The sequence below is a fragment of the Canis lupus genome, chromosome 16 (genome assembly GCF_011100685.1).
Source record: "Canis lupus familiaris isolate Mischka breed German Shepherd chromosome 16, alternate assembly UU_Cfam_GSD_1.0, whole genome shotgun sequence".
Classification (NCBI taxonomy): Eukaryota; Metazoa; Chordata; class Mammalia; order Carnivora; family Canidae; genus Canis; species Canis lupus.
In genome coordinates this window covers 18,304,543-18,328,970 of record NC_049237.1, presented here as the reverse complement: position 1 = coordinate 18,328,970, position 24,428 = coordinate 18,304,543, and the positions used below count along the sequence as shown (strand labels likewise).

Here is a 24,428-nt window from a genome sequence, read left to right as displayed (position 1 = left end):
TTCGATCCTGGGTCTCCAGGATCACATCCTGGGCTGCAGGCGGCGCTAAACCACTGCACCACCAGGGCTGCCAGGAAGAAATAATCTAACGGATGATTCCAGACCTTATCAACGTTCACAATGTGACAACCTCCTTCCTGAGATGTTGGATGAGGCCTGGTCCACTTTGGGTCCACTTTGGGTCTCTGCCACACTGTGACAACAGGGTCCTCTTTGGCCCTCTAGGAAACACAGTTGGTGTCAGGGAGACAGTGGGTGTGTGAGAAATCAAGTTCCTACCACTAATTAGCATACATACTCAGCAGTGAAGTAAACCTTTTATTTCTTTATTTTTTAATTTTTAAGAAAGATTTTACTTATTTATTCATGAGAGACACAGAGAGGAAGGAAGAGACATAGGCAGAGGGAGAAGCAGGCTCTCTGTAGGGAGCCCGATGCAGGATTCAATCCCAGGACCCCGGGATCACACCCCAAGCCAAAGGCAAATGCTCAACCACTGACCCATCCAGGCCCCCCTAAACCTTTTATTTCTATGGGCTTGACTTTTCCCATTTCAAATGAACTTCATGGTTACTAAAGCTTCCTTCTACTTAACACTTGATACTAACTGGAAGTCAGTAGGATTACCAAGGCTTCCCTTGCTATGTTAGACCATTCAGGCAGATCCATAAGGAGCACCTGCAAGGCCACAAATCCATGCCGTCATTGTTTCTTTCCCTGCTTCTTCCCTCATTCCACTTCACTTTACATGCATATCATCCATTGCATTCATTTTCAAAAACCACTGCTGTGAGTGCTCCACCAATAGAGCAGAAATCTCCTCTGTGCTCTCCACTGCCATGAATGTTTACTTCTCCTGTTCTAGGATGTAACACGATGATGATGCCAAGGCCCTGCTCTTATGAGCTCTTCTATCGTGCTGTTCCTGTCTCTCATGCCCTCATCTGGACTCCATGGCCCTCAGGGACTGTCTCACATGCCCCATTAGCGGCGCCCGCTCCCACAGATCGCCTTCCAACCCTGACTGCACATCACACTCTGAGTGAGAGCAGAGGAGCACAGCTATCTGAAGAAACAATGTGCCCCTTCCTTTTAATCTCTGGCGATTGGTGCTCTACAGTTCTGAGACCATGACTGCCCCCACCTCCCCAGCTCATGGGCCTAGGCAAGACTATCCCAGCCAACATGAATAATAACCACCTCCATCAGAGGGATCCCAGGGAACAAACCCAAACAGAACTTCTGCTTTCAAAGTATTAGAGCATCAGGTATTACTCACAGTAACACATAACTCCACTGAAGGCAGAACAGAAATGGAATAGTCTTGACAAATGAGATTTCTTTTACAAATTATCATGAGGCCTATCATTTATGTTCCTTCTTTGTTGTTCTGGCAAACCAAATCACGTATCCAGCGTAACTGGCCACAGTTAGGGGACACACTCATCACAGAAGAAAAGAGATGCATACAGTTCGTGCCCTATTATTTCTCTCCCTTTTTCTGTCCCCCTCATACAGGCTAGATGTTAGCACAGGCAACAATGTATTTGAGTTCTGAATTCCAGTTTTGCCTTGGAAATAAAACTTCATAACACCTGAGCAATGTTTAGTTCTTTTTCCTCCAAGAAATAAGGCCAGACACCACCCCTCAAATAAAAACAGATATTGACACAGATATGAGATTGTGGTTTTCAGGAAAAGGGAAGCTTGAAGTTAATTTTACCCAAATCTTCATTCATAGTCTCTTGCTATTTTAAGACGCTAATTCATCATCAATATATGTGTTGACCCTACAGTTTATTGCCCAAATCAGGACACTGTTGAGAGTAAAAGGAAGCGCTATTAAAGCTGAAGTGAGGGCAATCGGCAGGAAGCAGGACAGTCCATCTTAAGCAATTTGGGATATACAGTTGTCTTACCTATAAAGCACTTTTTAAAAAAGCCTAGAACCTGCTTTTTATCCTCATAATTCAAAACTAGTTCATTTTTCTATTTTCTCCTAAAACTCATTCCAAATTTCTGCTCTTAATTCTCTCTGCTGCCCAGATGCCTAAAACTTTCTTCCTCAGGAGCATCTATCTTCATACAGATCCCAACGATGATCTTCAGTAAACAGACCCCAGGCAAAACATCAGGATGGAACCAAAGAAGCCCAGATCCCTGTATTCTCTCTCTAAAAGTACCATGAATGTCTTAGGAGCAGGAACTCTGACACACGTGCTTTTCTGCATCCTTAGCTATGCCTCCCCTCCTGGGGCTCACTGGATACCATGTGCAGAGCAAAGGGACCAAATGCATCTCTTTCTTCATTCCTTCCTTATGGAAATCAAGGGAGTATTTTGTTGGTCATATATCTTGTAGAAAAATATATGAATGAGTGCTGAACAGCTAAGTGTAAAGAAAATTGTGATGGGAAAACAAAGTGGTATTACTTCTATGCAACATCTGCACACATTATATGACGATGATTATAGTAGCTGACAAATGCTATAAAGTGTTTCTACATTTACAGGTCAAAGTCAACAATAAAATATGTCAGAATTATACATTCTTTATAAACATGTAACACGGAGCAATTGTGAGCCTTTTGGATTCTAGATGAAGTCTCTTATAATGATAAGAGATCCCAATTAATCCACTGGTATTAGGCAGAGTTCTCAATCTTTTACATCATGTTTTTGGGGTCATAGGTTGAAGTTCATCATAATCATACCTCCATCTTAGCTTCATCAAAATATAGATTTTGAGCTCTGACGTTTATCCTTCAGGCATCATGTCAGAATATGAAAGAGTGTCTCACATGAATTAGGAGCCACCAAAGATATGACCACATCGTGTTTCTGGATAGGGACTAAGGCCACACAAAGGTGGCATCACCGTGGACAGAGCCCAAGGCATGAATGCCCAGATGCCTGTGGCACAGGGTCACACACATTGTGATGAGCTGCACGGGGTATAATTCAGTTTGTTTTATTCCCTACAGTTACTTCATTATATATATTTGGAGAGTTAATTGATCAATTTTTGCCTGATCTCAAGGATATGAGATAGTGAGGTTTTATTTTTCCTTGAAGCATGGAGGTAAGGTCATCCATATCTGAGATAGCCTTCACCAATGAAGCATAGGCTTAGCAGCCTTTATGTATGAAAAATAACTTGAAATCCGTTTTTTTCAATAAACGTGTCAGGTTTAAGGTTCAATTAAAATGATGCATGCTGGTTATTTGGCAGTCCCTGACAATAAAAGCTCCACATAGGTAAGATATTCAGGTAACAGAGAGAGAGAATTTATATTTGTTATTCCAATACATGAAAAGTATGCCCTTGGCTCAAACATTTAGGGATGTGTGTATGACAGAAAATTTAAGTGTCTTTCTTCTGATTATTAATAATATTTGTTGAATAATGACAGTCTTGGTGCAGTTCTCAACGAATCATGAAAACATCATTCCAATCTTTAGTTTATAAATGAAAATAGAGCAAACAGGACCAACCAACGCTCTTTCTGAATCATTAGAGTAAATGCCTAATTAAGAAATATTGCTCTCTCTCTTTGGAAATGAAATTTCCATGACAGAAGAAATTTCCATCTAGCTACCCTCTTGTTGATTTTGAAAGTGATTCCTAGGGCAGTGTATAAAGAGATCAGCTGAAACCATGAATAATGAGAACCATGTTTGTATCAGAAATAAAGTTATAAAGCAAGTCCTAGAGGGAATGTTGGGCAGTGGGGGCTCAAGACTATCAAGACCAAGCCTGAATCTTCTGGGGAGAAAAATATTTTTTTGTTGTCGTAAAGAGGTTCCCTGATTAACATTATGTACTATAGAGGCTCTAGGTCCCTCCTAAGCAAAACGGCTGGTGATGCAGTGGCCACGGGGCAAGGAGACCACATCTGAGCCCTGACTCTGCCAACTTGCCAGCTTGGTGGTCCCGGTGCACATTCCATTACTGAGCTTCCATTTCTTCATCGGAAAATGAAAATGAGAAATCCCACCCCCAGAGTTTAGAGGACCAAATAAATGCCTGCCTGTGAGACTACCCATAAAGTTTCATGCAATATTAGTTAGCATGATGTCTCTACAACCTGTTAAAATTCAGAACATCCATAAAAGACACAACCCCATGCCTGCATGGAAAAAATACCCATTTGGCCGGATAATACTCACAAAGCTGACACAGAGTATGGCAGCCTGGGGTACTTAGATGTGAATGTGACTGAATACAAGGGAGATGAAGGGGTTATGTTTGGTAGGACTGGTAAGAGAAGATCATACACTGGGCTATCTCAAGCTTAGTTTTGATACAGACCAAGGAGAAGTAAAGCAAAAAGGCAAACAGAAATACAGCCATTATTAAGCTGTGTTTATACTAAAGGAATGAAAAAGAAAAAAACAATTCATTAGCCAACCCAACTTTCAGAAGTTATTTGAAACATAGTTAAACCAAGCAATGAGGGATTGGATCATTAAGGCCAGGAATAGATATATTCCCAGGAAACATGCTATATAAGTGGAAGGTAATGATGAATGTGAACTATTAAGCAAGAGTTACTATAGTAAGTGTAATTTAATTAATCTGTAGGATATCTCCAAATATAAAAGAGAATATTTCATTTCTCCCATGGAACCCCACCCACTTGATCCTCCTTTAAAGCTCTGTCCCAACTGCAGAAATGGCACATTGTACTTAGTTTGTGTCCTCAATCCTCCTAACTAAATGGAAAATATGAATATATATGTTTGTGTACTTGTCATACTACAGGTTTTTGTAAAGTTTTCACCTATAATTATCTCATTTTTACCTCTCAACTATCACTCATACCCAACCCTGTAGATCTTTGGTGTAATTAAATCAAATTGCTTTCATCTATTAAATACTTTAACAAGCTGCAATCAAACTATTACAAACTCATGGGTGTCACCTGAAAAGGAGACTTACAATGACTATGGAAATTATCCTGGAATTAATGTCAGCATGCCCAACCCTCCTCCCAATGGCCTACCACTCACAGGAAAAGAGCAGAGCTAACACGGCAATCTGTAAACATGGCAAGCTCAAACTGTTCAGAGACAAGTGTAATATTCTTGGAGTTCTCCCGTCAAGAAAGATGATTCCATCCACTTATACGAGAGATGGCAAATGGGTCAATAAAACTTCACGGTTGGGGGACCAAAAGCAGCAAGTGCTCGATAGAAGTTAGTTGATGATGAAAATAGACATGTACCTTCTGTGTAGAGCTTGACAAAATCATCCGTCACCAAGATCAGAGCCTGCCCCAAACACGGGCCAAATGCCAAATGGCAGCTGGATGCCGTACACGTGCAATCAACCAAGCAAACGCTCTTTATGTGCAGCCTTCATTTCCTACAGCCTTTGGTGCCAAAATAGCTTCCTTCCTTCCTTTCCTTTTTAATACAAACTACAGAATTTTAGCTTTAGGCTAACTGCGCCACTTTTAAGAACTACACCTAAATGCTGGAACAGACTTTGACGTTAGGGCCATCTTGGAAAAGTGAATGTTGGAAAGGAAACAATATTCTTACAGTTTATTGTCAGACTTATAATAGTCCTTTATACTTCAACTACTTTATAAACTTTTTCAAGATGTGTACAGAATGGCATTTTATTTGGTTTTGAATTTCTTCATTTTTCCCAAACAGGGCTAATGGGCCCATTTTTCTCTGCAAGCAGGCCAGCTTCCACAGTGAACTATAAACCAGGAGGGATCACAGTACTACCATCTCAGTTGCTACTGTACTAGAGTTTATAATGAAATTTTGCACACATCATCGGTTTTGATTTTTGGCATCACTTTTGAAACCAGGTGGGTAACTTCACAGTCGTGTGTCGCAAGTATATACATTGGAAGTAGGCACCACTAGCTAATGCAAGCGTGCTTTATGTTTCTAACATCTTAAAGACTACAGCTATACTGTTTACTGCCTACAAAACCTGTCTCAGGATTTGACGCTTTTCTCTTCAGGGTGAAATCCAATAAATGCCGCTATCTTCCCAAGTATGCCTGGAATTAAGAAGTTTCTTAGAGTTAGGAAATTTTCTGATCTAATCTGGACTATTCTAGTTTCATGGATCTGCTCTAATTCCCCTACTTAGGCCCTGAAAGTAGTGGCTGCATACTGCTTGGCATCATCATTATTGTGTTAACATAGCTGAGAAATGAATTGTTAAGCATGGTTCTCTTCATGGCACAGAATATCACCAGGCACAAAGTTTCAGATCAAATGAAAACTGTCTTGCTTCTGTTGTCGACTCTTCTGCTCATATAGTTTGCCTGCTAAAGTGTCAAAGCATGATGAGGTTAGAAATGAAGACTTAGATTGTGCTTATGATGCCCAAGGCAGTGAGGGGAAGCCAAGCTATTCTGCTTCTCCTCATTCAAAAGCTTTACCTTCTATAATCACAAACATGCATAGCATCATAACACAGGATGAACATCTGAAGCCCCACTGGTTACGTTTTATAATTCAGAATGTGGACTTATAGTACCGCTGCCCCCAAATCAGGTGACTGGTCTACAGATGGACTTGTGACTTAGGCAGGCCAGGCAGAGTCCTTCTATGGGCTTTTCCTGGCTACAGATGGCAGGGACCGAGCTAGGGGGTATGGATGTGGAAGCTGCTGGCAGCTGGCTTCTCCACAGGAAGGAAAAGAGGGCCTATGGAAGAAGATTGCAGTCCTCCCTGAGGCTGGATCTCTCAGCCCTCTACAATTCCATACCACCGACCCCAACATCTTTCAAACAAAGTGCCAATATCTGCAGGGAAGGGGAGAATAATTATAGAGGTTGCTACCCATTAAAGAGCTAGTATTCAGCTCAAGAGAGTAGAAAAGGATACGAGGAAAAAAGGCTTTGCAAAATCACATCCTATTTTCTTTGGCAAAAACTAATCCAGGCTGCCAGTGGGAATTGCATCAATGCAGAAAACAATGCCTAGCACATAATCAAAATTTGCTAAATTTAATATTCTTGTACTTCCTCTGGATCCTTGGGCTCAAAAGTGTGTTTAACACCTAGTAGGCACTCAATAAATATTTATATTGAATGGAAACCACCTTTTTCTCAGTTAGTTCTCATTATCTGTATGAAAGAATACTACCTTTTCTGAAACTTGAGGAAATTACTACATTTGCCAATGCAAATTCAAATAGAGGCACAAATGGTAAATGTTTACCTTCATAACATAGACTCAGACACAACTCCTCTTACCTCAGGGGATGAGTCCATCCTTTCATTGCAGAACTGAGGATATTAGAGGACACAAGGCAATTTGTGTGACAACCAAGTGCAGTAGAGAGCTGCTACTCATGTCCAAATGCTAGACATGAGACACATATAGAGATCCAGTATTTAAAAGGGAGGGGAAAAAAAAAAGGGAGGGAGGGGCACCTGGGAGGCTCAGTGGGTGAGCCTCTGCCTTTGGCTCAGGTCATGATCTCAGCATTCTGGAATCGAGTCCTGCATTAGCCTCTCCCTGTGCCTGTGTCTCTGCCTCTGTGTGTGTGTCTCTCATTAAAAAATAAACTCTATAAAAAAGGAATAAAAAATAAGAGGGAGGCGGTCTGAACTGAGGTGTTCTGTGGGGATAAGATACACATCTAACTGCAAAGACACAGTATGGACAAGAAGAATGCACAAGATCACATTAGTACTTTTTTATATTGGTTTCATGTTGGAATGATAAGATTTTGGATATACTGGGTTAAATAAATTTATTATTGTTAATTCCACATATCTCTTTTGAATTTTAATGTGGCCACTGATAAAATTAAAATAGAATATGTTGCTTATGTTACGTTTTTATTACAGTGCTGTTGAGTGTTACACAAATATAAAATAGTATTATTACCCTTTTCTAGATACTAAAATTATACAGGGAAATATTAGGAGTTTTATCCTTGTCTTTGGAAGTAAAAGTTTCACCTGCATTAGAGCAAAAAAAAAAAAAAAAATTGAGAGTGAAAAAAAACGGAAACAGAACATGATTGCTTTATTTCCATCCTAACATCAAAGCAGTCTTTGTATTTTTACATGAAATAGATAATCATCAGGTGTAATTTTTGCTTTTAAAAACATCAGTAGGACTGTTGAGGAAATTCATGATGACAACTGCTATAGAGAGACCGCATTTAGGCAATACTTGGGTGTTTATACTTCATTACTTTCCTCCAACATGAGAGCCTCCTTCCCTAGCTGCAAGCCTAGGGAACCAAATGAAGAGCAGGATGCAGCACCAAAGTGACGTCCTTCTGAACAGGAGGGATGGGGAGCACAGGGTGGTGGGAAGGGTAGATGTGCACGTGTATGCACACATCCTCCATATCATGGACTCAACTGCCAACAAAGAAGCTAAGAGATGATGTAACTCTGAAATGGTCAATTACACGAAAGCTGTTTCTTTTTCTCAAATATATATTCTCATGCAGGTGACTGGGGACAAATAATATTGCATCGTTACTACACTTCACCCACTGAATCCAGGAAGAAATAAAATAATACATCCTGATGTACAAAGGGGCAGAAACACATCCTTCCATCCCCACCTTGTTGGCGTAACCTGTGTCTATTAGTGATTTCCAATTCTGCTGCAGTAGGGAGTCTTGAGGCTGCCCAACAAAACTCAGCCAAGGGGTTTATCTTTCCATAAAATTCCATTGGTGTACAAATCATTTTTAAAGAAATCTGCCTAGATTTCTGGTCTGGTAGTTGGGGATTGGAAGACATGTGGAGAACACAGGGGATAGCGTGGTCGACGATGTGGTATAACTGATCTGTGGCTTGACTGTGAATGTTTCCCCCAATACTGGTCTTATTAAGATCATTACACCTGTTTGCCAGGTAATGTAAAACAAACAAACAAACAAACCTAATCGACATTCTTAAGCATGGAAAGAGTGAGTCCAAGAGGGACAGATACTGAGTCCTACAGTAGTAAAAACTCACACACGTTTCTAAACACAACTGTGTAACACACAATCTCTGTGAGTAATTTCAATGACAACTAATAGGTGATTTGAGGCTAGACATGAGGATTCTCCTACAGGGAAAGGTCCTAAAATTTTACTGTTTGAATATTTAAAATCTGATGTTTTTTCTAAATTCTCTATTCCTAAAATTCAAGACACTGAATCAGCTCAGATGCTACTACAGGATTAAAAGATACTTTGAATTTCTTTCATGGAATGAAGATCTGAGTGAAAACCATACATGAGATTAGTACTTCTTTTCCTTGGTACTCATGTGATGACTGCATTTTCTGCAAGCTACCATGAGCATCACAAAAGGTGCAAAGCCATCTTCTCCAGGGCACAAGGATCTTTATTTTCTTTAGTGTGTTCCTTGGATTCAATTAGTGTCTGTTACTTTAAGTACAATTTCCTCATTTGAGCAATGAAAACACAATTACATAAACCTGAAATTTTCAAAAGACATATTACCGCATGGACATAAACTAATAAAAAATTCTATTAATATATCCATTCATTACAAGGACCATAATCCTTCAGAAACCAAATTCGGTAATCTTAAAACTTGGCCACACTGTTAAAATTTTAATAAACTTATGGGCACAAAGTCTGCTTCCCATGCGAAGCTGCATGCACAAGGCGCTTGACTACTCCGGGTTCACGTCAGTATCACTACTGAACTAAGTTATATAACCATCTAAGTCGCAAATATGAACATTTCTGACAACTCATCATCCACAACCAAGCTTCAAGTACTTTAGCATAACTTTTTGGCTCCACGCCTAAGTGAATTTAATAGTCAAAAGCTGCAGACTCACTGCTTCAAGTGTGGCTTATTAACTATGCAATTTCAAGCACAGCAGCAGTTGGGGAAAAGCACACCTTCCATGACGTAAATCTTCACATCCCTTTGGCAATGTCTCTCCTGTAGCCACCCTGTGGGGGTAGACAGTGGAATTGCTGACCTGGCTCATAGCACATCATCATGCCTCCTCCTCTGCCCGAGGTATGAAACCAGAACTAGCCACCCATGACATCTGGAGCTGCCAGTCAGCTCTTGCACAATATGGAACTAAGGTTACCCAGACAGCCCGATGCTGCTCAACTGGTCAGCGCCCAAGCTGGGATTTAAACCCAGACTGCCTAAACCCAGACCCAGTCCTCCTCCTCCCACACTGCACCCTCAGGGCCCCTGCTATGAAAGCCACAGCTTCACAGGTTCTTTCTCCTTAGGAAAGCACTTCAACCTGTTACCCCCAAAATCACCCTTGAACCTATCCTGCCTCACAAGAAAGTTCAACAAACGTGACCAAACCAGACTCAAGAGAGGGCAAACGGAGCCAGTGTTCCAAATCTTTCCATCTTGTTCATCTTGATTTACTTTGTTTCTTCTTCCCTCAAAGCATGTCTCTCCTACATTTTAGAGGGCCCATCCTAGCGCTCAGTGGAAGAAGAAGACATGGTGCGTCTGCCTTGGCAACAGGGAGAGGGCGTTGGAGGTGCAGAATGGCTACTTTGCTTGTTTACCCACCTGGTTGGATATTTGCTAAGAATAGGAGGACTGAACACTGCCACATGGGCCATGGCACGTGGCTGATGATTCTGTGGTGGAGGAAGGGTTCCAGGTAAAACAGGTGTGGGCAGAATTTGGGGAAAGGAAATGGGCACTGATGTCCCAAGAGGCAGGGAAGGCAAGGCGGGTTGGCCACTCAAGGAGTTGGGTCCTATTCTCCTCTAGGGCTCCAGAAACCTGGTTCATTTGTGGAATGAATGAAGCCACAGACCCTTTAACTTTGTGGGTCATTCATGGGAGGAGGCTGACAGAGGAGGAGGCAATTCATATCTTCATGGACTCATTGTGCAAACGGATTGATGGGGCCAGTACTCCGCTTGGCATTGGAGCTACAGAAGCAGCAGGACGTGGTTTGTGTCTGTCAGAGGCTCATGGTTGTGTGACAGGGAAGGTATTAAAGGTTTGACATCAAGTAGAAGGGCCCTTAGTCAAACCTGCCCTTTTAGGGAAAGAGCCCGGGCTGATGGTCTTTGTGCATGTCCTGGCATCATGCTGGTGGCAGAGACTTCTGGCTTGAAGAACATGTGGGGGCACCAAGCTAAAGCTGCTGTCTAGGCACTTAAACCTACCGATCCCTAGTCTTTTGCCTTTAAGAGTAATCCAGGAAATCAAAAACCAAAATCCCATCATCTCTTCTAATAATATTTAACAGTTTCTTGAACATTAAAGACACACTTTATTTCTCCAGCTTGACAACTGCATTCTTTAAACTGTCACGGCTCAACATGGTTCACCGCTCCCTTCTCCACCACTGTCGGGGTATCAGACCCACTTCCTCCTGACCACTCGTCCCCAACCCCATCGCCATTCTTTCCTGTGTACAGTGCCTCTATGGTACCTAGTACAGCACCCAGAGGTGATAGCTACTTAGTTATATCTGTATGAGGTTTCAGCAGTGAGCATATTCTACTGCTGTGTCTCACGACTGTGCTAGCTTGCCAGAAGGCGACACTGATGGATTTACAGATGGATGTGCCTGTGTCTGTGAGCCTTCTGTAACCAAGAGGTTATGGGGCTTTGGCGAGCATGTCCATGGCTTTCATCAGATCCTCCAAAGGGATCTATAATCTGTGGGTAATGATCAATGCACCGTTGGTTCAGCATATGAGCTCAAACAATTTCCAGATGTCTCAACATCTGACCTCCTGTGGGCTGAGGCCCCAGTCTGTACACGTGATGTGCTGAGCTTCCTCTCTCTTTCACAGCTGTCTTCCCACACCTGTTGTATAACTATTACTTTTGAAGTTATTCAAGTGTAAGAGGAGATTGGAAATTACCTATTGTATACTTCCAAATCACACAGAATTTATTAATTGTTGATACTTTTAAAAATCAGGAGAAAAATATTTGTTATATCCTCATTTTTTCCTTGTTTCAAAAGCAACTCATTAAATAACTAATCAAATATGAAAAACTGCTACAAAAGCCCTAGTGCCTCCAGAGATGGTGCAATAAAAAGAAAGAACAGCTACATCTATCCATAAGACACGCAGACAGAGAATGGCCTTAAGTATTTGCCTTTTCTCAACTGAAGTCCAGACAAGGATTCCTAAATTTGCATTTAATTTGTTCACTTTATTATCTTTGAAGTTTTCTCTTCATATTAGTTTTTGTGTTAATCTTCTTAGTGTATTATGTTTACCATGTCTTACCTGGGATTCCTTGATTTGGAACTAAAAGAAAAGGAGAGGGCAATGGTTATGTTCTCACTGTGCAGCTTGCCAGCTGCGTGCTTTCGGTGAATTTACTCAACCTCTCTGAGCCTTATTTCCTCTTGTGTAAAATCAGACTGCTCAATTAGATATCTGGTTTGTACGCTGTGCTCCAAACTGCTGAAGGGGGTGCTCTGCTAACATGTCTCAGGGGCCCACTACTGGGGAGTATCTGCTGCTGACATGTCTGGGGGCCATTAGGGGGTTTGCACCTCTTTTACACGTTGAATTTGACTTATTCCCTTTGGAAAAAAGGTTTGTTACTAAAACAAAAGTCCAAAAATCACTGGGCAAGATAGATAGTCTGTAAAATGCATTAAACGTCAAATGTTCTATGATCCTCTAGACTAACCCATCTTAGAATGGACACACAAGCCCTCACCGGATGCTGGAAAAAACATCCATTCAAATATAATTGTGATATCAACACACGTAGTTAAGTACTTGCTAAATGATGGCTTGAAATGTCCATGCTAAGAGCAGTGCTCTGTGCACACTGGTGCTTTGAAGAGAACATTTAAGCACAGAACACTGCCCAGTGATGAGCGTCTGCCTTTGGCCCAGAGTGTAATCCTGGAGTCCTGGGATCGAGTCCCACATCGAGCTCCCTGCATGGAGCCTGCTTCTCCCTCCACCTGTGTCTCTGCCTCTGTGTGTGTGTGTCTCTCATGAATAAATAAAATCTTTAAAAAAAAAAAGCACCAGTGTGATGAGCATTATTCCTGGTAGGGCCTCAGCCGAGATCCGCCCCAGGTCCTTCAGGTAGCCGGAGGAAGACCCACCGAGTTGGTGTTCTCCCACTTTCTGGAAAAGAGGGTTCTTGTCGAGAAGGGAAAGTGTCCACCCCATCCTCGTAAGAAGGAGATAAATTCCATAAAATGCAGCAAGAGAGTTTGAGGCATTAAGGCTATGATATTTAACAAGGACAGATCAGTTCATGCCTACCAAAGTTCTCACTCTTTACCTGTGTACCCTATGATGTGGAATTGGAGGGATGGAGCATTTTTTTCCTTTTTCAAAAATCAGAGCCAGGTTTCCTAATTATATCAAGTCTTAGAAAATTTTCAAGCTGCTTCAAGTAATACTGCATTTATTTATCCACATGTTAACAGTCATATGTGTGTATGTACCTCGATACCATAAAGTACCTGTTGCTTCTAAGTAAACTTGAATTCTATCTGGGGCATCACAAACCATTTTAAGTTCTTTGAAAACTAGAGGCTTCCAGTACTCTTCTCAGGCAGTCAGAACATACCTAGAAGAACAATCACCCTCACAAAGTATCATTTTTACATCCAGGCCATTCTTCCAGTTTCGTATATTCCCCCAAATCTGCCCTAAGTGCAGATTTCTTTTCTTTCTTCCAGAATTCCACTAACTCTCCATTGCTTTCCAGGGTTGTACTTCCCAGGCCACCATGCTCCAAACTACTCGCGTGTAAGCATTTCCTGTTCTCCAGAAGCATCTCCTGTCAGCGCTGGTCCTCCCTGTCCTGTCCCACAGGTTGCAAGAGCACACCTGGGGATCCATCCCTCTGCCCTCCCAACCTTGAGCCGTCCCAGACAGCTTCCTTCTCTCCCATTTGGCTTCTCTTCTATGTCTCCTATTCATCAAAATAAAAATCCTTCTCTGATCCGACATCTGTCTAATAAGTGGATGGGGGATCAAGCGGGCTATTAACATTTAAAAATATGTTTCCTTCCCTCTCCCATTTGAAGACCTGATTTAGGATAGGCAGCAAGTGTCATATTTCAGAATTCCCTGAGCAAACCCCATAACAACTGCCAATATTCGAACATGGGGAATAAAACTTGCCTCTTCAACATAGAGAAGTAAATTCTTCCGTTAATTTTAAAACATACGTCACCACCGTGACGTAGCTCTGCTGCATGTTAACTTCTAGAGAGAAAATCAAGAGGGTATGTTTCGAATTCGGGGTTGTGATGTTCATCTTGCTGTGGGTAACCGACTTGGAGGGTTGAATCTATCCTTCCCAGAGCATGAATTCCCATTACATTCAAGGGGAGTCATTCGAGCGAGTCAGAGCACAGACTCTGACCTTTCAAAAATGTTTCGAAAGTGCCCCCCCTCATTCCCACCACCAGTCTCCCCATTTTATCGAGCAGATTGCACTGGTGCCTTTTGGTCCGGCTCCCCTCCCTACACTCACAGGCACACCCACGGACATTTTTTAGAAGCCAGTGTTCCAAATTAACAACGTAGCAGCTTAAGATGATGCTCAGAGTCTCATGCCGTTTCAGAGGGAGGAAAGCGGTTTTTCTTGAGTTCTGGCGGAGGAAGTTAAATCTCTAAAAACATTGATCAGATACTAGTAAAGGGATAATATATAAATTGTCATGGAAAAGTCTATTATCAAGACTCGAGTATATCACTAATACGTTTTCTAAAGCCGTGGGGGGGTGGGGGTCGGGTTCTGGATCCTACGGCACCCTAGCCACCACTATTAAAAATAAATGGACACCCCTATCACAGTTGGCCCCCAGCACTGACTTAATGTGTGCGCTCATGGCAATTTTTCCTAAGAAGGGATTGCCTGTGAATTTCTACTCCATTACCGCAAAATCCTCCCGGAACTGGAAGCCAAAAGCTGCAACAGTGTCTGTTATTTGGGGCTCGAGTGATAAGAGGCCAGATCTAATGTAAATGCAGAAATAAGAGGTACTTAACAGGACACGGGCAACCTATCAGTGATTTCAGGGGTTGCCAACACTGTCCTCACCCTGACCTCTAATTAATCTGTCATTAATGATTGTGAGACAACATCCTATTGTTTTTTCTTCCATTGGCTGTGCTATAACTTTGAACCGGAAATTCCAGCCATTCACGGCTCTGCTGGGTTTCATCACCAACAGCTGTTGCTCAAGCTATGGATGCTCTCAAGGTGAGTAGCGCATTACAACTGACAACCTTAAATGTTTCGTAGGGATTGGCTTGTCTCAGGCATCTAGCCAGGTCCAGGTGGCGGAGCACACGTGAAGGTTTTGAAAGGTCAGCTGTGAGCAAATAATGGACTGCTGCGGGTCCTAGTAGCGATTGGAGGCCCCAGGATGAGGCCCGAAGGAGTCTTAAAATCTAACAACAGATGGAGGGACAAGGAGGACTCGGAATGAACTTCCTAGATCAGATCACAACCTCTGGGGCTACTTTCCCTGAACGATTCCCATCTCCCCTTCCCTCTCCATTCCCACTTCACGGGGTACGCAGGGCCCCAGGCAGAAAGGGTTTGAGAATGTCAGCCACCTGCAGTGTTACAACAAACATTCTACCCAGCGGATGTGGTTCCCATTCCTACGCTTTGAGGCCACCAGGCAACCAAACCCCAGACCTGAAATTAAAACATTTCAGTCCATTCTGGCTTTCTGAGCCATATCTGAAACAAGAAGACACAACCTCCACGCAATATCTTTTGAAAGCCAGGGCTTCAAACAACTATCCATCTTTATATGCTTATGGACACCTACTTCCTCCCCAGATTAGAATCTCTTCCTCAGAGAAGGAAGGGTTCTAACTTTCGGAACCCTAGATGAACCGACTCGTTCCGCCCTTTCTCACGAGAGTGGGCAAAAAATACCCAGTGCAGAACCAAAATCATAATGCTGCACTTCCCAATGAGGCAGAAACATGGTGGGCATTTGTCACTGCAAGTGACGAGCATCTTCACACTGTCCATGGGCATCCTGGAGGGGATGATATTTTGGTGAAAGGTTAGTGGGCAGCCTCCTCCAACCCTCTAAGTCCCTCAGGTTTTCTCTGTGAAGCGTTTGAAGGTCTTGGGCAAGCATTCCATGGTAGTTCCTGTAGTGAGAGTGAGGGGCAGGATCACTTTCAATGTGATGTCAGTATAATGTAATATAATGTGTTCAAAGCCAGAGAATATGAGAATATGACATGTCCATTTTTCAAAAAGAAAAGTCATCTGTTTTCCATTTGTTTTGAATTTGGGCCTTGCATACAGGCAATGTGGGATTGTCTGGGTTTTCACATAGCCTCTTGAGTGACACTTGCTTATGGACCTCATTTAGTCTATGGCATAACTTGCATCCCAGAAGACGGGAACTTCTGTCACCACCAGAGCAAAGTAGATTATGGCTTCAAGCTAGCTGCTTGCCTCACTGCACATTGTTCTCTCTGGGGATAAGACTAAGAAGAGCACCTCCTCTAAGAAGAGCACCACACCAGTCCCACCTTTCCTCTGCACAAAGACTGTGCTGCTCCCCACTCTTGCACCCCTGGTCCTCTCCCTGGCCACTGCCCCTCCTCGCCAGGACCTACCTGGAGATCCTAAGCATGCACATCTCATTCTGCACATGCTCTTGCTAGGATGCCTGATTTTTGAGTTCTCTTCTTCCACACATCGACCCAACTGGCAGCCAGAATGTTTCTTTCTTCAGAGACCTAGATAACTTTCTCCACAATCTTAAGAACCTATGGTTTTGACTCTTGTCCTGTTCCTTCAAGTCTCCTTTTTGTCCAGAGGGCCTTACATGACTTAGACCACGAGCAGAATAAAACTTAATGTGCACTAGTACCACCACTGCATCCATTGCCGCTCTTTGAGCTGTGGAAGGACCACCTCAGAAGTAAGTCAGTGTTGGCACTTCCTAATATTGAATCTTGTTTTTCTGGGTTTCCTTTTACTATTTCTTTTATTTTTAATAATAAATTTATTTTTTATTGGTGTTCAATTTGCCAACATACAGAATAACACCCAGTGCTCATCCTGTCAAGTGGCCCCCTCAGTGCCCATCACCCATTCACCCCACCCCCCACCCTCATCCCCTTCCACCACCCCTAGTTCTTTTCCCAGAGTTAGGAGTCTTTATGTTCTGTCTCCCTTTCTGATATTTCCTACCTTCACTATGGATGTTTCACATTGACTTTCCCTGTAACATAGTTTCATAAAAAATTTAACTCTCCTGATGGTCAAAGCCAGCTCCTTTGTTTCAGTATCTGATTTTACTATGGGGCAAGCAACAGGATTGAATGCAAAGAGTACTGGGCAGAAGATGTCAGAAGTCCCGCTCCCGGGTCATCATCACATGTGTCCTCCTGGAAAGGTGTGTCTTCTCTTAGAATTCCAATCTCTATGCATTTTAATGTCTGCTTTACAGAATGTGCTGTTTACAAAATTTCACTCACTTCAGAAAACTCTTTGCAATGGCATTATAATCACAAAGGGTGGTGCTCACTTCGGCAGCACATATACTAATCACAAAGGGTAAATAATTTAACCTCTCAGTCTACACTAGATCCTGGGGCTCTCAGTCACTTCAGAAAACTCTTTGCAACGGCATTATAATCACAAAGGGTAAATAATTTAACCTCTCAATCTACACTAAATCCTGGGGCTCCTAACTTAATAGGTGATTACACACCTCAGGGCTATATAGTTGGCCTTGTGCATCTCGGAGAATAGTGAAAAGCAACAAAAAAGAGCTCTTACACATCCAGTGCTATCAGACAGCCAGCTCTCAGGGCTCCAGAAGCTACAGAGGTTCTGGAACTGAACACAGAACAAAAGATCCAGGTTCCGCAAGAGAACACAGAAGGAGGTGTTCTGGAGATCTTTTAAGAAAAGGCATATTCTCATTTATTTGTAAGATTCCTGAGAAGTGAACCTGATCCTGGGGTGCACTTACGGCATCTTTCCAATTCTGTGATACATGAGGCCTGTGTGTGGGCGCACATGCACATGGACACGCATATGTATCCATTCACACTACACCAGAATCTGCCACTAAAAACTCATCCCTGCTCCATATTTGAGCAAAAATGTGTCCTGGTTCACTGGTAGCACCGAGATTTTATCTTTCTCTCTTTTCTTACTCTCAACAGTATTACTGATCACTGCTTTTCAATTTTAAGTCATTTCAAATGAAGACTGTATATTTTAAAATAAATTTGTGCTTTTACTTCAGGGGGGAAAATACTTAATTTGGTTCTCTAAGGAAGGATTTAGTTCATTTGAGAACATACAATAAATTTTAACCAAACCAGCCTCAGCTTTTTCTCCTTCACCTGCTAAGTTTCACTCTGGGTACATTGGTGTGGTAGGGTGCTGGCCAGAATGGATTCGGTTTTTCCTGAGGAGCCTATCTACAATCTACTTGGCTTTAGAGCTAAAGGATGAATTCAGTTCATTCAGCTTAAATGATATTTTGTTTCCAAACATCTCTGGACTGTTAATACCTCACTTAAAAATAAATTTTGGCAAATGGAAAGAGAAAGGGAAGTGGTCTTCTAGAAGTCTATTCCCCATTTGAGTTGAATGTGTTTATACAGCATTTTAAAAAAACAAACAAAAAACAAAAACAAAAAACTTCTACATATTCCTCTATATTTAGTATGTGTTTTAGCCTTTTAGCCAGACAAATGGGAAAAATCAGCAATCTCTAATTAATAGGTAAAATAATTTGGTTTTATATCTTTTCCTAGATTCGTTTTTCATTAATTTACACTAATCCTTGGTAATAACAAAAGTTATTTACAGGTGCTACCCACCTTCCAACTCCCAAGGTAGGTAAGAAACTGTACCATACTTCTGTTAGTTTGCTAAGAACTAAGTGTTAGTCTATTGCAATAACCAAATAAATTTTAAAGAGTGTTGGACATAAATAGCAGGCCACAGAAAATCCAAATCCTCAGATTAATGCCTCCCAATATAAGATATAAGGTGCCTCTGCCATAAAGTCCGTCAATACAGTTAAACGATCCCTAATCTAAAAACTAAACCAAACCACAAACCGGCATTTATTTTTCTTTCTCTCTTTCTTAAAAAAAAAAAAAAATTGTTGAAGTATTTCCCTCTGTCCTGGCCTCCCTATAAACCCCCACCCACCTATGTCCACAGCTCCACTAGCACGAAGGACAACATGCAATAAAGAATGGGAGAACTCCTTCAGAGCTCTGCAGTCTAAGCACACAGAACAGAGTTTAAATGTCTTTCAAAAACTGATAAATGGTGGAGGAAGAAGAAATAGTCTTCATGACTAAGTATTTTATTTACCTCTTTGTGTTTTGAGCAGTTTATTATGATTTAAGCCAACATCCCCTACAGGTGCATTAATGTTAGATGTGAGATCTTTGTACTCCATCCCATTTTGCTTCTCCTGCCCTGGTCCTGCTGTTGATCAATTTGTTCTGCTTCACAGGGTGGGCACTCTGTCCTTCTCAGGGTCAAGAAGATGCCTGAGAATGGGAAGAGGGCCTCCTGACTCTTCCCTACGGCCACTGCCGCCTCTGCCCTCCTCGCTCTGCCCATTCACATCTTCCACCATGGCCCCAGGGGCAAGGATAGGGGGGTCCCAATGATTAAAAGGTACAAAAATCAAACAAGACCCTAGACATTCTCCAAAACCCACACCCTAATTAACTATTTCCACCCTCCTGACATGTAGAGGGAAGTGTGAGTAAGTTGTACAGGAGCCGTGGGCCTTCTTCTACATAATGCAGATGGGCTTCTGAGTGTCCACCTTTGGGCTCGGATCTATGCATAGCAGTGTGCTTTCTCCATAATCATTGCCACTGTCTTGTGGTCAGAAATGCTACCCGAGTCCTTGCTGGAGCCTGCAAGCCCAAGGCACACTTGTTTTATACCTAGCGAGGAGAAGAACTGGAATAAAAAGAAGCCCAGTTAGTCACAGGATGGTAATTTGGGGTGGACATCTTTTTTTCTTGAGCAAATATTCTGTAGAATTTTTTAAAAGGAGTAAGGGTTGGTTCGCCTGTTGTGAACCTCCCAGTGTTCATGCTACAGCAAGCATTAACCTTCACACGAGCCCTCCTAGTGAATGTAGGATTCTTAGACTTCTATATTTATAAAATCTTCTGCCCAGAAGAAATTAAAATTGAATTTAATTTCTTTAGATGATGGTAATGGTGATGATACTACTAATAAAGTGGTCTCTCTTTTTTTAATCAAAAAATGGGCTTTGAGGAAATGACAAAAAAAAAAAAAATCTCCCACTAAATACAGATCCAAAGTTGTCTTCATACTGTCTGTGAATAGCTGATGTCGAGACCATCACACACTATCCCTGAAAAGGCTCTTTGCTTTCCTGAACTCTAATGGGCTCTCGTTTCTTGGCCCAAATCCTAGCAAGTGGTGGCTAACAACACCCCTGAAATAAATCGGAGAGATCAGCTTATGCTGTTGATTTACCAGGCTTGAGCAAACTGCTCTGGGAATCTACTGGTGTCTCCCAGGATCTATTTTAATGATCTGCCTGAGGAGAACCAAGCAGTGATTAAAAGATAAGAACCCTCACGATCTTCGAGAAGGGAATTACAATATCTACATGAGTGGTAAAACACAGCTTGCTGGTTCCCCTTCACTCCTGAGCCTGAGGCTCAGAGCCTCTGCAGATGGCAGGCCCGACTGAGCGGCAGGGTGAGCGGACACCCTGTGCCATATGGGGACACCCGAGCGGTCCTGGCCACCTTCGGCCAGCCCCTCAAGGCCTGCTACTTCTCAGCTGGTGCTGATGGAGGTCCCACTGGGTCCCAGCCGGGCAGTTTTCCTAGTGAGGAGAGTGTGCCCCCTCTAAATGCCCAGGATGAGCAACAATCTGTTCACTCCTTCGGAGATACTTAAGGAGAAGAAGCAGAAAAGGGACACAGGTATCAAAGAAAAGTCCTTTCAACATTGCTCATGTATCCTTTTTAGACTTGAGTTAGAACCAGATCAAAGTGCTGTTGGAGGGTCAGAATACACTGAAATTTGAGGAAGGGCCGCCCCTCTCCTCCATCCCTCCCTGCCCCAGCCCCCCGAATTACAAAGTAGTTGGAAACCTTCACAACTGACAAATGCATAATCAGGCAGCTGGTGCCGAAAGAGGCCTTTGTCCAGAGGTGCCCCCACACCAAGTTTACCTCGCCAGATGCTTGCTCCCGAGCCCTGCAGTATGGACAGACCAGGGGATCTTGCAAAAATAGAAGTCAGGAGGGTAGAAGGCAGACCCCGGCTGCACTCTGCTCAGTGCCTGTTTCACCTCTGGCTTTGTGGCTCAGGTGAGGACAGTCATCGCTAAGAGAAAATCATTCAAGAAACACACATCCCCCACGCACGCACGCACAGGCACACTCCAGAAAGCAGCATTACCTGTTCCTGCTGCTGCACGGATTTCCCCGGAGCATTTGGCTCCTTGGCTGTAGTCATGATGCCCTGGCCAGGGCGCACACCCGCACAGGGGCAGGAGCGGTCTGACGGTGAGTCGAGCCACGGGAGTCCGATCGGCGGGGAGGGGAGTGATTTAGTCCATACTTCCGAAATCACACGGCTATTTTGGGGAGGATGGGGGAGGGCGAGTGGGTAGACCAGCCTAGTTTTCTCTTTAGATGCAAGGAGCCGAGAGCGGATCCGAACAGGGGAGATGCTGCGGCTTAGCGGGGCTTCTCCAATTAGCAACAGCCTCCGCAATCGCCACAGAAACAATGGTAACTGCTTAGCAACCGGCAACTGGCGGCGCCGTGCAGGAAGGGGACCCGAGTGATGCGCGCCGCTCCCGCCCGCCGCCCGCCTCCCGCGGCGCACGGCGCATGCTCCGGCCTCTGCTCGGCTGGGGAGGGGGCGCCGGGGTGGGGAGGGGGCGGGGGGACTCCGGGAGCGGGGGAGGGGCGGCCGGAGGGGGCTGGGGGGAGGAGCTGGGGAGGGAGCCCCAGGGGCGGGAGGGGACGCCAGGGGGAGGGGGCTGAGGAGGGAGGGGGTGCGGGGGCAGGGGCAGGGGACCCGGCGGGGGCGCCCGCGGCCCCGGGGCCTGGGGACCTCCGCCCGCCCTCGCCCTCGCCCTCGCCCTCGCCCTCGCCGCCCGGCCTCCCCAGGTGGCCGAGCCTGTGCCCCCGCAGCAGCCGTGCTGGGCAGCAGGTCACACCGGGACGCCGACGCGGAAGGGGGCCGCTAAGGGGACAGGAGGGAGATGGGCTGTGTCTTTCCCTTCTGTCACCTAAGTGCCCGTGCTTGCGAGAAGGCAGATGGTCGGTGGGCACCGAGGCATGGCATCCTTCCCGTTTGCCCGGTGGGTTTTGCAGGCGTGCTAGATGTGGGAATCTTGGCCTTTATTTTCCTTCAAATTCAGAAACTTACTACGTTTCCTCTTTTTACTCAAAGAATCTCCGGTTTCTCTCTGAAAAATCAACCAGAACCTCAAGGGTGTCTGTCGGTTAAAATTAAAAAAAAAAAAAAAATTAAAAAAAAAAAAAGAGGAGCACAGCATCTGGGGTGACCTTATAGGAGCAAGGCTCCCTGCTGAGTCCTGAGCTCAAGGAGACAGCAGGACAGACAGGGCAGTCCTGTTGTCCCTGCCTGGTCTCCTTGCCACCTTGCTGGACCCTGCTGCACTGCCCCTCACCCCTGCCCCTGGGGGGACACAAGCTGGCTGGCGGAGGAGAAATGCAATGTGGGCCGCGCTGATTAGCTCTGAGTAAAGCTTGATTATCCACTAGTTTACAGGTGGAAATGTTCTGTGGCCTTCCAGAAACACAGACCAGCTTAGCCTGCTGAGCTTGGGCTGCCCCTGTGTGTGAGCAGTGCCCTTTGTGAGTGCTCTCTAGCTCCTTCCAGGCCAGATCTTCTACCTCCACCCAAAGGCTTTCAGGCCACAGGCATTCACTGGCCTGGGGGAGCACAGCATCCCTGCACTCAGCACTAATAAATACTGTCAGTAAGAAAGTCCTTCCTCCTGCATCTCTGTAAAGCCCAGCATCTGAGCAAAGACAAAGTAGGTGCATTTCCATGAAAAAGCTACTTTCCTAGTAGGTTTCTTGTTCAATTCCTTCCCAACACCCCTGACCCCTAGTCACTTTACAAAAATAAACACACTTGTGAAATCCAAGGCACCGTATCCTTCTTTGGAATTGACAGATGAATCCAGATCATGGCAGAGCTGCCCGGTCACCTCTACCACAGCCTGAACTTAATTCTGGGCTAAGTATTTACTTGGCACTGATTCTAAGACATCAATATAGGCAGCTGGGAGTTTGTATGGTTTACCTAAGAATAAAAAAAAATAAAAAAAAATAGGAAAATCCCACCTAAACCCCCATCACACAGTAAAGGTCTGGTTTGTGTTTTGTTGCTTTTGTTTAAACTTCCCCACAGGACACTGTATTTCCAGGGTGAGAACAGCAATGGTGTGGATCCCTGTCTAACTCTTTGTAGTCCTGCTACTGGTTTTGAATGTGAGTTACTATCAGCGTTGGCTGCAAGGAGCGTGTCAGGCCAAGAAGCCTCGCGGGGGCGTCTTCCTACAGCTACAGGCTCCTAAGTGGAGGGTGCGCACCCCACTTGGTCACATCCCTGGCCTCCGGAAGCCACTCCAGCATCATGAGGTTGGCAAGCAAAGCTGCCCTGGGAACCCCAGCAGCAAAGACCCAGTGAAAAGAGCTGAGCAGCCATTCTTCCCCATGTACCTGGACCCCAGTGGCTGTGGCAGCGGGGATGGGGGGAACTCAGTGAGAAGTGAAGTAGAGTGGCCACACCGGGACCACAGTGGGCTCAGCTGCAAAATACCCTTTTACTATTTCAGTCTCACTCCTGAGCATCTCAGAGCTGGTCTGTCCTCCAGAGTTTCCTCTTGAGTGAAACACCAGAGGGGGATCAAATCTGAACCCACCATCTGTTAGCATCTCTGAAAGGATCCGTTGCAAATCCACAGAGGCCAGAACCACTCCCCAGCATGGATATCCAAGGACAGAGACAACAACAGAAGAAGGAGAAGTGAAGGGAGCTGGGCCCTGCCCCCTGGTCACCATTTCCAGAGCCCTGGGTCTAACCTAGTGAGAGTGAGTTGTACCCTGGGTGTGCTAGGTTGTGTGATGGAGGAGGACATGAAACCCCCCTCTGGCACTTCCATCTTACTTCTCAGTAAGGACCTTATGTATTATTTTATATCTAAAATGAATATGGCTAAAAGCAAAGTTCACCTACATCTGCAAGATTATACCTGATACTTCAAAAGAGTCTCCTGCTGGCATCAGATCATGAGATCCCCAGAGTGCAGGCCTGGCCAGCCTTCCCAGCACCCACACCCCCCCATTCATCCCATCTCTTTTCTGTAGCTGCTAGATGGAAAAGCTAGAGAATCACGGGTCAAGGGCCAGGCCAGACTGTGCCACCCAGAACCCTGCCCTGGGATTTT

At 44.2% G+C, this 24,428-nt stretch overlaps 1 protein-coding gene and 1 long non-coding RNA gene across 7 annotated transcripts in view; both read right to left on the bottom strand.

Moving 5' to 3' along the window:
- LOC102154307 overlaps window positions 1-17,792 on the bottom strand; it is a 105,129-nt gene extending 87,337 nt beyond the window's left edge. For 2 of the 3 annotated variants that reach the window (XR_005371356.1, XR_005371358.1), the window contains exon 1: window positions 17,738-17,792. This is a non-coding gene — a long non-coding RNA (uncharacterized LOC102154307). Of the gene's footprint in view, window positions 1-17,669 lie in introns of all 3 variants that reach the window. The other variant, XR_005371359.1, reaches the window with a different exon arrangement.
- The window catches only part of DPP6 (dipeptidyl peptidase like 6), an 825,076-nt gene that overhangs the window by 447,459 nt on the left and 353,189 nt on the right, over window positions 1-24,428 (bottom strand). Inside the window, exon 1 of one of the 4 annotated variants that reach the window (XM_038559794.1) lies at window positions 21,395-21,783. The exons of the other annotated variants lie outside the window; for them this stretch is intronic. Coding sequence (XP_038415722.1) covers window positions 21,395-21,451 — 57 coding nt within the window. The 5' untranslated portion in view covers window positions 21,452-21,783. Of the gene's footprint in view, window positions 1-21,394; window positions 21,784-24,428 lie in introns of those variants that run through there. 4 annotated transcript variants of the gene reach the window in all.